Source organism: Hakea prostrata, chromosome 4 (assembly GCF_041222555.1).
Source record: "Hakea prostrata isolate BN-2017 chromosome 4, UWA_Hpros_2, whole genome shotgun sequence".
Classification (NCBI taxonomy): domain Eukaryota; kingdom Viridiplantae; phylum Streptophyta; class Magnoliopsida; order Proteales; family Proteaceae; genus Hakea; species Hakea prostrata.
In genome coordinates this window covers 7,782,389-7,797,087 of record NC_142603.1, presented here as the reverse complement: position 1 = coordinate 7,797,087, position 14,699 = coordinate 7,782,389, and the positions used below count along the sequence as shown (strand labels likewise).

The 14,699-nt window shown below is 39.4% G+C and overlaps 1 protein-coding gene and 1 pseudogene across 3 annotated transcripts in view; both read left to right on the top strand.

Moving 5' to 3' along the window:
* Window positions 1-14,699, top strand: part of LOC149017574 (nucleoporin (DUF3414)) — an 88,718-nt gene that overhangs the window by 69,477 nt on the left and 4,542 nt on the right. For all 3 annotated transcript variants that reach the window (XM_089151908.1, XM_089151907.1, XM_089151906.1), the window contains 4 exons: window positions 469-943; window positions 9,239-9,346; window positions 9,797-9,855; window positions 13,600-13,984. In XM_089151908.1, the coding sequence (XP_089008034.1) occupies window positions 469-943; window positions 9,239-9,346; window positions 9,797-9,855; window positions 13,600-13,984 (1,027 nt within the window). The remainder of the gene's footprint in view (window positions 1-468; window positions 944-9,238; window positions 9,347-9,796; window positions 9,856-13,599; window positions 13,985-14,699) is intronic.
* LOC149017575 (small nucleolar RNA U3) lies at window positions 2,227-2,474 on the top strand (annotated as a pseudogene).

Genomic DNA, 14,699 nt, shown 5'->3' with positions numbered 1-14,699 from the left:
CTCTGCCTTCAAGTAGTAGTTAGTAAAAAAAACTTTGCGTTGCTTGGAATCATTGCTTTCAAGCTTCTGAAAGGCAAGTAATAGAGCTTCGAGCTGGGGAAGGAAAGGAAAGGCTACTAACGCAAGTGAGAAAGTTAGCTCTCCATCTTAAAGCCCATTATGGCTGATGATATTTCTTCCTCAGGAGCGTCTTACCATAGTAATAGCTTGCTTGTGGAACCCAATGGTGTATTACTGTTTTTCTCGGCCCTTTCCCTGGCACACTGTTATGGAGTCCACTACTCCTCATTACCAATATCCCATCAGAGCCTTGCAAAATACAGTTATCAACTTCTTCCGTGACAACCAAGAAATGTCATGGTACTTCATATATGTATTCCATCAAGTTAGTGCATAATTTGACGATGTTTTCCTTCTGTGTGGTTTGCTATACTCAATATCGTAATTGTTTATTTTCTGTTTTTCCAGCCATCCCTATTTACTGCTTCAGGTGCTTAACTTTCTGAAGGCATTATGGCAAGGGGCGACCCAGTATGTTGAGATCTTGCAGTTTCTTAGAACCTCTGACATGTTCTGGAAACTGTTGTCTTCTTCTGTTTCACAATTTTCTACTGCAGAATCTCCTTCACTTGAAAATATTACTGGAGCAGAAGCACTTAGCTTGGGATACCAGTATAATTGTCAGTCTGCAGTACTGGAAATTATGTCATATGAGATGTTCTTGCAGAAAAAACTCCAACAAGCTGAATTGCCTAAAAACCTGACTTCTGAACCATCAAAGGAGAAAATTGAAAACTCTGGTAGGACTGAAAAAACAAAGGCCGCTAATTTATCTGATCTTAAGGATATTTTGTCAAACTGGTGTGGGAGCTCAACTATGAGCAACCTTATAAGATCATATGTATCTTGTGGATTCAATAATGAAATATTTCTTCGGGCAAAGGTGAATCCCTCTACCATCTCATTTATTGATAGCTAGTTATTTAAATTGCAGCCTTTCATTTGTTTATGATACTGTGAATCATCATTAACTACTTTGAATTTTCTAGTGTCTTGGGATGTATGGGATAGGAAGTATTTCTTTGGAAGTTTGCAAAGGGATATTTGTCTACAGTTCTTTTTTATATTATTACTTTTTTTTCTTTTTTTCTGTTGTGAATTATTTTGTGTTGATTTAAATCCACATTGAGTGAAATCTTCTGATTCTAAGTGAACTATGTGGGATAATTGTATGGTGTGTCTTTAATGCTAAGGTCAGGTGTATAGTAGTTACTACCTATTGGAGATGCGGAAAACCTTATCACCATTTGATATGAAATAAAAGGAGGAAGCTGAAGTATTTGATTGTAAAAAAAATTTCTTAGGTAAGAGAAGAGAGAATAACTGGGAAAAAGGAGGATCAAAGAAGGGTAACATAACAGGATAAGTGTATCTACAATTTTTGCATGACATTGATGAGTTGAGAAAATAAAAAGGAAATCTATGGAACAAAAACCTAATTGTTAGTTCTTGGAGTCTCTCAGCTTCTTTCTTACCCCTCACTTGAGGTTCTTTTGTATTTGCTTTCTCTTCCCCCCCCCCCCCCCCTATTGTAGATTCTCCAAGAAATAGGCTATTGTTAGTTCTTGGAGTCTCTCAGCCTCTCAGCCTCTCTCCTGCCCCATTTTCATTGTTTCTTTCGTCTTTCTTTGGCTTTTGGTAATTTAATTATTTATTCATCCAAAAAAAAAAAAAACTCCTCTTGACAGTAATGAAGTGAACTAGCTTAAGTAACCAGAGGACGAAAATTGAAGATCCAATATTTTCTGGACCAGCAAAATGAGGAGGCTTAAAGTGTTTTAAGGCTGGCTCTGACTTGCTTGTATTGTAGTTTGAATATCATAGAGATGGCTGGGTGCTTAGATGGGAAGTAACAAGGGTGAAGAGAAATTAGGAACTTAAAAGGAACATAGAAGAAGTCTAAAAACATCTACTGTCAAGTTCCAGATCTGATGGTATTGCAATTCATAAAAGTTGTGGCCCTGCTAAGGAGGAACATCATACCCAAACAAGATCTTGAAACTGAAACAAAACAAAGAGTTGGACACAGTGAAGGTGGAATTAAACTGGCTAGAAGATGTTTTTGGTTAATCTGTTACTTTGTTAGCCGTGCACACTTTTACTTTGTAACTTTTCCTAGGGAGTCCTCGTGTTGCACCCCCTTTTGATTGGTGACACTTTTTAAATACCACCTTACTTGAACAGGAAATGTTCTATAGGCTTGTACTTCTGTATCCTTGAGTTCTAAGGAGACAGGAACCAAGTCTGGTTGATGAATCATGACCATGCATTCAGAGCATAATTAGCAGCTGCGGTGGGTCCCATACTCATTGGGATCCATTCGGTCCCATACTCATTAGGATCCATTCAGCAGTAGAGGATCACTCTCATGGTTGGCTTCAACACTGGGATGGTCACATGTTGCCTGACAGACTGAACTAAACTTTTATAGAAGGGCCTCAATTTTGCACTCAAGAAGGTTATTTGAAGGTCTCCATCATGTCTAATTCTAAACTAGCAGTTACGTATTCTTTATGAGGCTATTCAAGGGCCTTGGAGGTGTCAAGCTATTAAAGGAAGAATTTGCAAGAGGTAGCTATGCTAACAGAGGTGGAATTTGGGCTTGTGTACAGATAACATGAAAAGGGTTCAGATTAGGCAGCAAAGTGCTGTGGGATCCTATTCAGTTCCCTACAGATCTAGTTGATCTGATTCAAAGGGATGTGGCAGCATATGTTTATCACAGATTGTAACTGGGCTTGTTTCCAGTTTGGTTTATTGGTTAGGAGGGAATGCCCTCCTTGTCTGGATTCTCCTTACCTCTCATTCTGAAGGGGTTCTAGGAGAATGCCTTCATTTTGTAATCCTTTTTATATGTATAAAAGGAAGCCCGTAATGTAGGGTCAGAGGAATCCCTTGCGAGTCTCTTTGCAAAATGAGCCTATTCTAGAACATTGCAAAATACAAACTATTCAATCCCATGTCAGCGAACAATATCTAATATTTGGGCTTATATTTCTTCTTGGCTTTTGTCTATACCCTACCCCTGTTGATGACACCCCAAGGAACAGGCTCATTGTTGTTACCTGGGGTCTTGGCTTTGCTTTGCGGCCTCCCTCTTGAAGGCTGGTCCCTTTGTACATTCCTTTTCTCTCTCTCTTTTTTTATTCTTTTTTATTAATTTAACTTAATTAAAGTTTTTATTCATTAATTTTTGGGCTTATAGAATTAGTCCTGCAACAATTCTATAAGCCAACAATTGCACACTTAGATCAAACCTAACCTAAACAGAAGTTGAACCACAGGTTCAGTCGGAAGCAGTAAGAAACAAACACAACCCAAATCAACAGATGCATCTGCTTTTCTTGCTGGAATTCTGCCTCAGACACCTATCCTGAGGGTAAGCCAGTCCATTGGCAGACATCATCTTCCAACTAGAAGAGATGTTTCCTATTGGGTGAAGCCCACTTGCATCCAGACAAATTTCGTATGATGCAGATTAATTCCTAAGAACGATTTTTATCCAATCCTTGCATTTCTTCTACCATGACAGCCTTTCATTTTGGATTTTGATGGTTTCTTTCAAATGCTGTTTAATTAACATGGAAGCTTCTTTTTTTTTTGTTGGGGGGGGGGGGGGGGAGATGCATAGACATTGTAGAACTCACGAGTGTTTGCCGAGATGTTGTAAGATATCTCCTTTTTCCATTTAGTGAGGCGAGATGAGACAATGTGCTTAGCACATAAGGGTTTCCCATCTCAACTCTCAGGTTATGACTTTGACTATAAACTTGTATAATGTATTAGACTAGTTTGAATTTTGAACTTCAGCATGAATCTATGAGTACATGACGTGTAGTGTGTACACTAGACCATTTTAAGGTTTCACTTCGGCATATGGTAGTTTCTCAGTTGAGGTCTGAAGTGTGACTCACATTTACACCCCCCCCCTCCCACACACAAAAAAAATCTGAGCTCATCATTGTGTTTAGAAGGGCTGAAATAGGCTGGATAGCAAGTTCCAACCCCAAATGACCCCTTATACCCCTCAGGTTGGTACCTTAAGTTGAGAAAAAGAAAAATTCCGCCGACTCAGTGAGATCTCGCCGGGATCTCGAGCCAACTCTCTTTTTCAAGTTGGTGAGATGGGCCTCAAGATCGAGATCTTGAACCATGCTCATAGGTAGATGATAAGGATTCATAAGGGACAATGTGATTAGTCAAATGTTGAGTACACAAACAAAGTTCTTTTCTAAGAGCAATGGGACAATCATTATCAGCAATATTAGGTATAGACTCAACAATAGGAGAGATGTTACTTGATGGTTAGGGTATATTTGGACTTTGGAGAAGGTCCCTCAATGGGTGATGGTTGATCACCTATGGTATCCTTTCTCCTTTTCTGGTTCAAGACTTCAAGCGTAAGTTCATGAATCTGAGTAGCAATAGGTGGGTATGGAATTGATGTCTCCCCTTGAACCAGAACAGGGAAACTTGCAAAGTAGGTAATAATGATATATCTTCCAGGAGACTCTCCTTGAAGAGGTATTCTACTGTTATGCAATACAATTCACATTTATGAAACTATATTCATGGTAAAATAGATATATGGCAAGAAAGTGGGTGATGACACTTGTAACTCTTTTAAGAGGCCACACCGGAGAGCACAAGGATTCAAAATACCTATTTGGGGGACACTTAATCACCATTATGGAGAACTAGTTTGGGTTTATGCTGGGAAGATCTACAACGGAAGCTATTTACCTAATTGTCAGACTTATGGAAAGGTATAGAGAGTGTAGGAAAGACCTTCATATAGTATTTATGGACCTAGAAAAAGCTTATGATAGAGTTCCTAGAGCCTCTTTTGTTTTTGGATGAATAAAAAATATATATTAAACGCAAGGAAACAAGAGAACAAGGCCTTTAAACAGAAGGCAGAAAAGGAAAATTAAGACCCTAGGAGACAACAATAAGCCTGTTCCTTGGGGTATCATCAACAGGGGGATGGGGAATAGCTATCAGCCTAAAAGAAACATCAAAATAGATGGCATTCCAAATCCTATCTATAGAGCGGGATTTGAGGTCCATCTCCTAAGATTGCACTCCCACCATAGGTGATGGATCAAGGCACAATACACTAGCTTCCAATCCAATCGCAAATGGAAGAGCCTGAAAAGTTTCTCAAAATCGAAGACCAATCTCGAAAAAACACATAGGATCGCCTCGAACGGGGCCAAATGAAAGCAATGGCTTTTCCCTTGATAGATCTAGAGAAGGGGTACAAAAAGAAAAGGTGCTTAAGGTTTTCTAAACCGTTCCAACAAAGGATGCAATTGGGGTTAGCAGGGATATGGCGGTCAATAAGGAATGATTGGGTGGGGAGGGTGAGTTAAGGGCTATCCAAAGGGTAAGGGAATGGTGGGGAATGTAGCTGTTTGCAAAATAAAATAACCGCAAGCGCACAGTATCGTGTAGCTAACGGGTCGATCTCAGGGAGATATGCCACCTAGAATTCAACTTTTTAATAGTAATGCGAGAGTGGAATGATTCAATTTTTGTTAACTAATTACTTAAACTAAACCAACGATCATAATCCATACATCTAATGCAATCGAATTGAAACGAAAAAAAATAAAGCAAACATAACTAATGCATAAATAAAAGACAGGAAAAAAAATGCAGATGCAACACCACCCGTCACCAGAAACAGAGGCACGACTGTAGGCTTGCTCCGGTTATGTGGTCCGAGATAATGAATGAATAGGCAGAAAGTAAATAACAGAAAGTAAATAACAAAGCAATAAAAGGAAAAGGAAGCCTTAACCAAAGAGAGGCACGACTGTAGGCATCTCTGATCAAGGATCCAGGGGAAGGGAGAACAGTAAATAATGCTGAAAGTAAATCCTAAATTAAGAATATTGAGGGGTAGATAGAAGCGGGAATGGAGGGGGGAGAGAAGACTATTGAAGAATCAATCTTACTTGCATCTTCCAAACAAAACTTGAATAAACAATTCGAATCTCAACCAACCCTAACAACCAGATCTAGAATAAACTAGATCTGCAATTGCTAGACCCAGAGAGAAAGCGAATCCTCTTGAAACTTGAACTTGAACTTGAACTTGAAATTGCATTGATAAAACTAAAGGAATTACACTTGCATAAAGAAAAATTACACAACTTCAATCTTCCTAAACATTCAATCTAAAAACTAGAACTAGAACCCACAAATTAATCAAAGAACTAGAGCAAACTAGAGCAAACTAAAGAGAATAGAAAGTGCAAGACTAAAGTAAAACTAAAGAGAAAGTAAAGTGTGTAACTAAAGTAAACTAAAGAGAAAATCAAGTCTGTTAGACCTAAGAGGGAGGTAATATTTATAGAAGAATGAGAATAATTTACAAACAAGGAAAAATAATGATAATAATAATAATAAGAGAAAAATAGAAAGAGAAAAAACAAATAAAGAAGGAGCAAAAAATATTCGTTAGAAAGAAAGAGAGAGAGAGAGAGAGAGAGAGAGAGAATAAGTGGAGAAATAAAATAAAATAAAATAAAAACTTGCTTTTGAAGTTCACGTGGAGACAAGGTGGAAGAAAGAAAGAAAAGTGGAAGAAGGAAAGAGAAAGAAAATAAAATAAAACAAAAAATATATATATATTTTGTTAACAAAAATATAGGTGGGTTGGTTATTAAGGAAATAAGAAAGTAAGTAAAATAGAAAGTGGGAAGAAAGAGAAAAAACTAATTAGAGAAATAAATAAAATCTAACAAAATAAAATATTCTAAAAAATAGAAAATCCTAGTCTTTGACTACTTGTGGGCCCATACAATTCTCAATTACAATAAACAAAAATAAAATAAAAATCCTAATCTAATTTTACAAGATATTCTGGAGTTGGCCCATAATTACATCTCTAGCCCATCATGTTCCAAATCAGGCCCACTTTCGCACTTGAGAATTTGAACGGACCTCTTGATGTGTAAAACCGCATGTTTAATACCCAAAACTCCAGATATTCACTAAAGTCCTAGAAATTCATAAAATCTGCAAAAACAACATAAAACCCAAGGTAGCTCCACTCAAAGTGTTAAAAATGCATGATTTATGCCCTAAGATTTCACACATAAATGTGCTCATCAGTAGCCTTTGAACCAAACCGAAGGGGGCCAAACAGATGAGGTGGAGAAGGTTTTGGATGGGGAAGGGAGCCAAACAATGTGGTTTCTAGAGGAGTTAGAGAGAGGGGGGGGGAAGGGATTCCCAAACCTATGTTAGAATGGGGAGGGGGTAGGGATCCAGGACCCATTTAAGATGAAGTTAGACAAGGGAGTGGTTTTGGGGATACGGGTGTTGTAGACAGTACGGGGGCCAAAGAAGTTATAGAGAATGCCCATCGGATGCCACGGATCAAGCCAGAAGGAGGTGGTGGAACCAGAGGAGATGGATGTAGAGATAGGAGAGATGGCGTGGGGACGCAGCAAGAGAATTTTCCTCCATACCCAAGAAGGATTGGAGGGCATAGGGACAGTCCAAAGGGAGTCAGACCGAAGGTGGAAAGAAGTAAACCCATCCAACCCAAATAGAATCATGCTTTACAACAATTTTCCATAAAAGTTTGAGGAGGCAAGCTATATTTACATCAGTGATCCGGCAAATTCTCAGGCCTCCTTCAGAGGTAGGGCGGCAGATGGGGGACCAATTGATTGGGTGGATGAAGCGCGAGGTTTCCTATCCTTTCCAAAGGAAGGCATAGAAAAGAGACTCCATGGCTTGGATGGAAGATTTGGGAATCAAGAAGATCCCACACCAATAGAGATAGGAGGATTGAAGCACAGACTGGATGAGCACCACTCTCCTGGCAAATGATAGAAGCTTACCCTTCCAAAGTTGAAGCTTCTTACGGATGTTGTCAAGTATAGGGAGGCAGTGGTGACGAGTGAGCCTACCTTGGATGAGCGGGAGACCAAGATAAGCCACAGGAAAGGAACCAGGGGTAAGCCCGAGAGTTGGAGGAGAGAGGCACGAAGCTGATTGGGGACACCAGAGAGAGATGGTGGATTTATCGAGATTGACGCGAAGCCCAGAGAGGGCTTCAAACTGCGAAAGAGCTGCAAGGATGGACCAGTGTAGCTGCATCAGGGGCAGTGGACTTGGGAGTTTATCCTGTAATGAGGCAAGCATAGTTATGTCCAAGAAAACTAGAAGCCGTGTACAATAACAAAGTAATTCTTGCCATTCAGCTTAACGAGTCCTGAGTGAAAAACATTGGAATGTCCTAGTATTTGATCAAGCAGGTGAACTCTCTACAGCAGTCCTTGTTGAGGTGACATTGGCATCTTGGAGTCCAAAGAATCAAAACAAAAAAGAATGGAAATAAACAGTAACGACGGCAGTGGCAGTTGAAGGTGTGGCAAGGAGGTGCTTTGAAGAGAAGGCTTCAAGAAACATGGTACAGAGGCCATCTGCTTCCAAAGTTCCCATGCACTCTATCATAAGTGATAAACTAAAGATCACCCGCTCCAAGTGAATAGCCTTCTGTATTTTATTAATCTAGTAACTATTTTCTTATGACCATATGAGACTCCTCTATTTCATGAATTTCATCTAGTAGGCTAGTCACCCCCCCCCCCCCAGAAAAAAATAAGGAGGCCTAAGTAAATAGTAGTAACAGATAAACACATTTCGATGGCAGTTTCATGCTGGTAATGCAGATTTGAAGAACTAGAGGAACCAAGGGTAGGATGAAGATTACTTGGGGACTAGTGTGAAATGTTATGGTGTAACTATGAATATGGGTTCAGACAGAGTTAAACGCGAAAGTGGAATCATATGGCTGACCCATGTAGTTGTGAAAGGTCTAGGCTGAGTTGAATTACATTCTGGTAACTTTCATTGGCAAATTAGTTCATTTCTGATTTCTACTAGAGCATGAATGAGTTGATATCCTGTTCTTTCTTATCAATGTTATCTTCTAATTTGATATACATGCTTTGCATTCTTATGCTCCTGTCTCATAAATATTTTATGCTATTCAGATGCCATTTCTTTGATGTTTGATCCTATGTTGTAGTTGTACTGATGGTTCAATTTCTAACCATGATTTATTAAGGGTGGGTTATTTTGATGAAGTTAGTAAACTTAAACTGCTTGTCCAGATATTTGATTAAGTATTTATTGGATGAGTAATTGGCAGATAGCTGCAAGTTTGTTCGTCGTGCATGTAATGAGGAAACTGATAACTGGTGATTCTGGGAGTTTGTCCATGTCATTAACTGAGGAGATTCATAATATGTCTAAAAAGGTATGTTTCTAGACTAGATGTTATTCCTTTAGTGACCTTGCTTTTTCTGGGTAAGAAGGATAGAGAAAATGCCACAAGCCAATTCTTATTAAAAGTTATAAATGCAAAGTTGAATTATCTATCCTTAAGCCCATTGAAATCTTTTATAGTTAGTCAATCAGGTTCATATGTGTTTTTTATTTATTTTCTTTCTTATTTGTACATAATTTTTTTTTTATACACAAAAGAGTCCCAATTTTGAACTTTCTATTTTTGGAATGAGTTATTTACAGAATCTTCATGAGGAGTATTAAACCTTTTTCCCTGGTATTCACATGAGATCCCTTTTTCTTATTCTTAAGCATGCCCCTAAGAAGCCTTAGTTGATCCATGATTTATGTTTCACTTTCATTTCCTTTCCATTTGTTTCGAGAAAGATATCAATCATTGTGAATCCTTTTCTTTCTGCAGATGTGTGACCTACCTGCATTTTCTGAATCGTTGGCCCAGTACTCCTTACGTGGTTACAGGTACTGTACCAATACGGTCAAGTGGTTCATTTTAATGATTTAGGAACAATTTATAGCTCTAAATTGATTTATGAGAATTGGCTACTCTTTTTTCCTTATACAAATTTCTGTTTAGAGTTCAGACCATATTACCATAAGAGTTGCATAGCCATTAATTGTAAGCTTTTTGTCGTCCATTACTTTTCTATATCTACTTTCAGCTTTCATGTGGTTCCTGATGTTCTGCACAATCTATTACATGGAAGTAAGACTGGTTCAGTGTGCAAATGGATCTATTGTTAAGTATTAAGTTTTGGAAAACTTTGTTTAAACCCATTAGTTGTGCAAAGAATTACATGTCATACTCCTGGAATCTCAACAATTATATTCATACCCCTAAGGATTAACAGTGTTTTGTTAATAATGACAACATACCCTGCTTATATCTTAGGGAGAATTGCATCTAAACCCCTTGATTTTACAAACAGTTACATGCAGTCGCAAACGGAAGCGTTTTATGATTCTACTCTCCTTCCTTTCATCTCTTCCAATCACCACTGGACCTGAACTGCAGCTCCCACCACCACCAGCACCTCAGCTTTGAGCTCACTCCCCAACCTCAATTTGCTTTCACCCTACCTTTACCTTCTCCTGCTCCAACCCCACCTCCACTTTGTAGTCTAACTGCAGCTCCCACCACCACCAGCACCTCGGCTTGCAGCTCACTTCCCAACCTCAATTTACTTTCACCCTACCTTTTCCTTCTCCTGCTCCAACCCCACCTCCACCTTGGACTACATACCCCCTTCCTCCCATCCCAACCCCAACCCATGTTCTGTTTCCACCCCATCTCAGCAGGGTTCCACTGGTTGTTTGCTTTGTAAGTCTCCCATGAAGAGGATTTCTTCCCCTTGAACCCTCTCTCTCACATGTAATCAGTGAATGAAATATGTAGAGTGAAGACAATTTCTCACGATCCATTCTCTCTCCATCTGATGTAACAAGGGATCTAGGGTTAGGGGTAAAACTGTAATTTCCTAGAATGTGGCTGCCCAGGAAATTCCAGCAATAGGCAAAGGGGTTTGTAAGGGTTTTTAAAGCAATTCAGGCCTGTTGAGAATGAATTTCAGATCTGAACTCTTTTGAGGATTGAAGCTCAGATTTGAAATTTGAACTTTAGGGAGAACTAAGGTTTTGGTTAGGGTTGGAAGAAGGGCTAGGTTTGCTTGCTGGCTCCATGGATCAGAACTGCTTTCTATTGTTGTTCCATCAACTAGAGTAAGATTTTATTGATAAAACTTAATAAAATTCAAATTTCTGGAATTCTGAAAATTTGTGCAAAACTCAAGGAAGAAGGTGAAGTGCAGGATTTTAAACTTAGGGGAATAGGTTTGTTTTGAGGAAACTAGGAGTAGGGATGAGGTCTAGGGGTTCCTGCGATTCTAATGGTGGGTGAATGGTGGAGTTTAGGGCTGGGATATGGATCTCCTTCAGTGACTAGGATATGCTGCCATGGGGAAGGAGGGGGAGGGAGGGTCACAGTGGTGAGGGAAAGGGCATGGCTTGAAGGGAATGAAAGGGGAGGGGCAGGCTCACTTGTGATCGGAAGGGAATGATTTTTAAGGCCTAAACAAAAAGGGGAAAGGGTAATCATCCAAAAAAAAAGGGGGGAAAGGGTTTCTAGGGTTGCATGGGTGAAGGAGAGGGATAGGGAAGGCTGTGAACAAGGGGAAAGGGAAGGGAATGGGTGGGGTATGTTGCTGTACTAACTGGATTGCTGAATTGGGATGTTTGAAGGCTTTGATGATCACACGTGCTCTGTTGGATTGAAGAAGATGAAGAGAAATCTTTCACAAAACACTCAACCAAGGCCTACCCAATAAGGAGACCCTGGTCCTCAATTCAATTAATCATCCAAGACTGAAAATAACTTATAAAGGCTATTTATAGCCTGAAAATAAAGACTCCGACTCTGACTGGGATATCCTTAACTAGTGAGTTCCAATCACAACTCAAACTAAACTCTTATCCAAACTTAAAAGGGAATCAAATTACTACGAGATTTCAACCCTTAGATTGGAATCTCACTAACACACTTTGAGTTATCTTTTTACGCACATGCTAATTAGATAACTTAAGAGTTAAAACTGAAGCAACCAAATTAGGACACCTTCAAAACAACTCAACTCAAAATAGAATACTCCAAGCAAATCCTAAATAGACTCAAAACTGACTTAACAAAAATCTGAAATAAATTCTAAATTAAATCCAGGAGTAAATTAAGGGCTAAAATGCCCAAAATACCCCTCTAGGTTCAGCTACTTTATAGAGGCTTCCTAGATCCTTCTTGTGGGCCCCACTTCAGATTTCAGATGTGTGGGGGGGGGGGGTCCCTGTGTTCGCATCACCATCCCTTCTTCCTTATTCCTTGGCTGCTAACGTTTGTTCTCCTTCTTAACTGGACCTATTCTAAAATTCTGACTCGAAGTCTCCAACACCAGCTCACAGATTCCTTGCCTGAGGGTTGGTAGTAAGAGATCAAGTTTGACGATATAATAGTGCATCAGTCTCCACATGCATGACATGCTTCCAGCCAAATGGAACACTATTTGGTAGAGACAAATCCTGTGGATAAATACAATGCAAAGTTTCATGGTGAAAGTGGAAAGTGAGTGATTGAATCACAGTAGGAACTTGTGACACAGGATAAGCAATATTAGACTGTTAAATACAAGTACATATACCTTTACGAAGAGCAATTGACAGGTCATGGGTAAGGGGGACCTCAGGAAAGAGTAGCATGCAGTAGAGGATAGTGGCAAAGAATCAACTTGGTCTTCTGTATTGACTTTGGATGATGCTTATAGATCTGCAAATGTTTAGGTGAACTATTAATTGGAGAATCAGTTGCGGGAATATGTGCAGAGAATCAGTTGCGGGAATAGGAGCAGTTGGTGGTGGAAAGATCAGAACTTCCACATCCATCTGACAAATCTCAACAGAGAATATGCACAATTATAACTAAAAAAATGGTAAAAGTAGATGTGTTCATAGTTACTGCTACAGTGCTGCTAATACTTCATAATGCATTCGTATTACCACCCTCAACAGATGCACATATACGCACTAAAGTACCCAAGCCAGAGGAGTTTGGCAAAGCATTATACACACATACAGCCTGCAACAGGGTCAGGTTGGGTTGGGCTTTTTAAAAACCATGACCTTGACCCTAAGCCTAACCACAACATCACAAAACAACCGATAATTTCATTTTGTCCCTACATTTACCAAAACTATCCTGCAGTTGGTAGGGCCGGGCCAGGTCAAACCCTCAACCCCAACCTTAATCTAGGACCACCCTAACCCGGCCCTAACCAGCCCTAAGAGGCATCATTTTGAGCCCAGACACTGTGTGAATATGTTCGGGCTATCATGGCCAAACTTTCTTCCAATAACAGATACACAGGCACACGCGCACACACAAGTACATGCATACCCAAATATAGGAACATGTTCAGGCATTTACTATAATATTGATCACCGTCATTGCTTTTTCCTTTTATATCCTTTTCAATTTTCAATAATGAATTCTGAATTGCACGCAGCTAACCATTTTATTTCTTTCTATCAATGCTATTTTCTTTATCTTGTTTCTTGTATTCTAGTTTTTAACACGTTTTGCGCCTTTTTTTACCCCAACCTAATTCTCATCTGATTCTGTTTTCCTAAATGCTGTATTCAAATAAAACATCTTTGTGGTTGCAGTGAGGGAAAAGAATTGACCAGTTTAATACTCAGTGATCTTTATTATCAGCTGGAAGGTGAGCTTGAAGGCCGCATGATAAATCCAGGACCATTCAAAGAGCTCTCTCTATATCTGATTGAGTCTAAAATATTTCAGACTAATGAGCAGAAACACGAGTGGAACTTTTCACTCTCTGCCAGAGACATTTGCTTTTTCAACTCTGTGCAGTTACAAGTGGATATGGGCTTGGAAATTTGGGATTACTCAGAATGGGAGACTTCTAAGCCAATTGCCGAAAGAATGTTGCTGTGCATGCAGGATGCTAACTCCATGATATATCTTGCAAGGTCCAAGCTTTCTACATTGAAAGCCTTAACGACAATGCTGTATGTGTGTGAGGAAAATGTGAGTTACCTTCTTTTGGAATTTCTCAAGATGAAAGAATTTGTATTCTTGAAGGCATCAGAACCCTTTCACTTTCTTTGGATCTCTTTAAGGAAAATAGGTGGGATTATATGTTATATTGTCAAAGCACAAGGAAACTGGTTCCTTAAAACAGCATGTTTGGGTAGTGCCTTCAGATGAGAGACAGTTCCATTACTTGGTATATCCCTTGTGGTGGAACTTTTGTTATGCCTCTAGTTCCCTTGTTAAAATATAAATTTCAGTCCAACAGAGTAAGCCAAGTGGAGAAAATGAGGCCTTCCAGAAAATGGGAAACCACAGGACATGGATGCCTGAGAAATATGTGTATTTGTTTGATAGAGAAGTGAGGAAAAGGTAAAAAGTGCTGGAATAAGTGTATCTTTTCCCACACAATACCAAAATGTGAGTTTGGTTAAGTGGGGTGGGAAAATGAGGAGACAAGCTTTCATAAATTAAGGAGCTTGTCTACTGAGGCGGCAGTTACATTTTCGCACCCCCTACTGTTAAAAGTCCTAGTCCCACCCAAAATGATGGAACTTTGTTGGCAATTCCTAGGCTTATTTTTTAATTGTGGAGCCCTCAGTTTCACTTTTCTCTCCCTTCCTTCCCTTTTCTGTTCCCTAACCCCACTTCACATGTCCCACACATATAACTGCCCCTACCCCTTTTTCCATTTGCAAAGAATACTAATGCA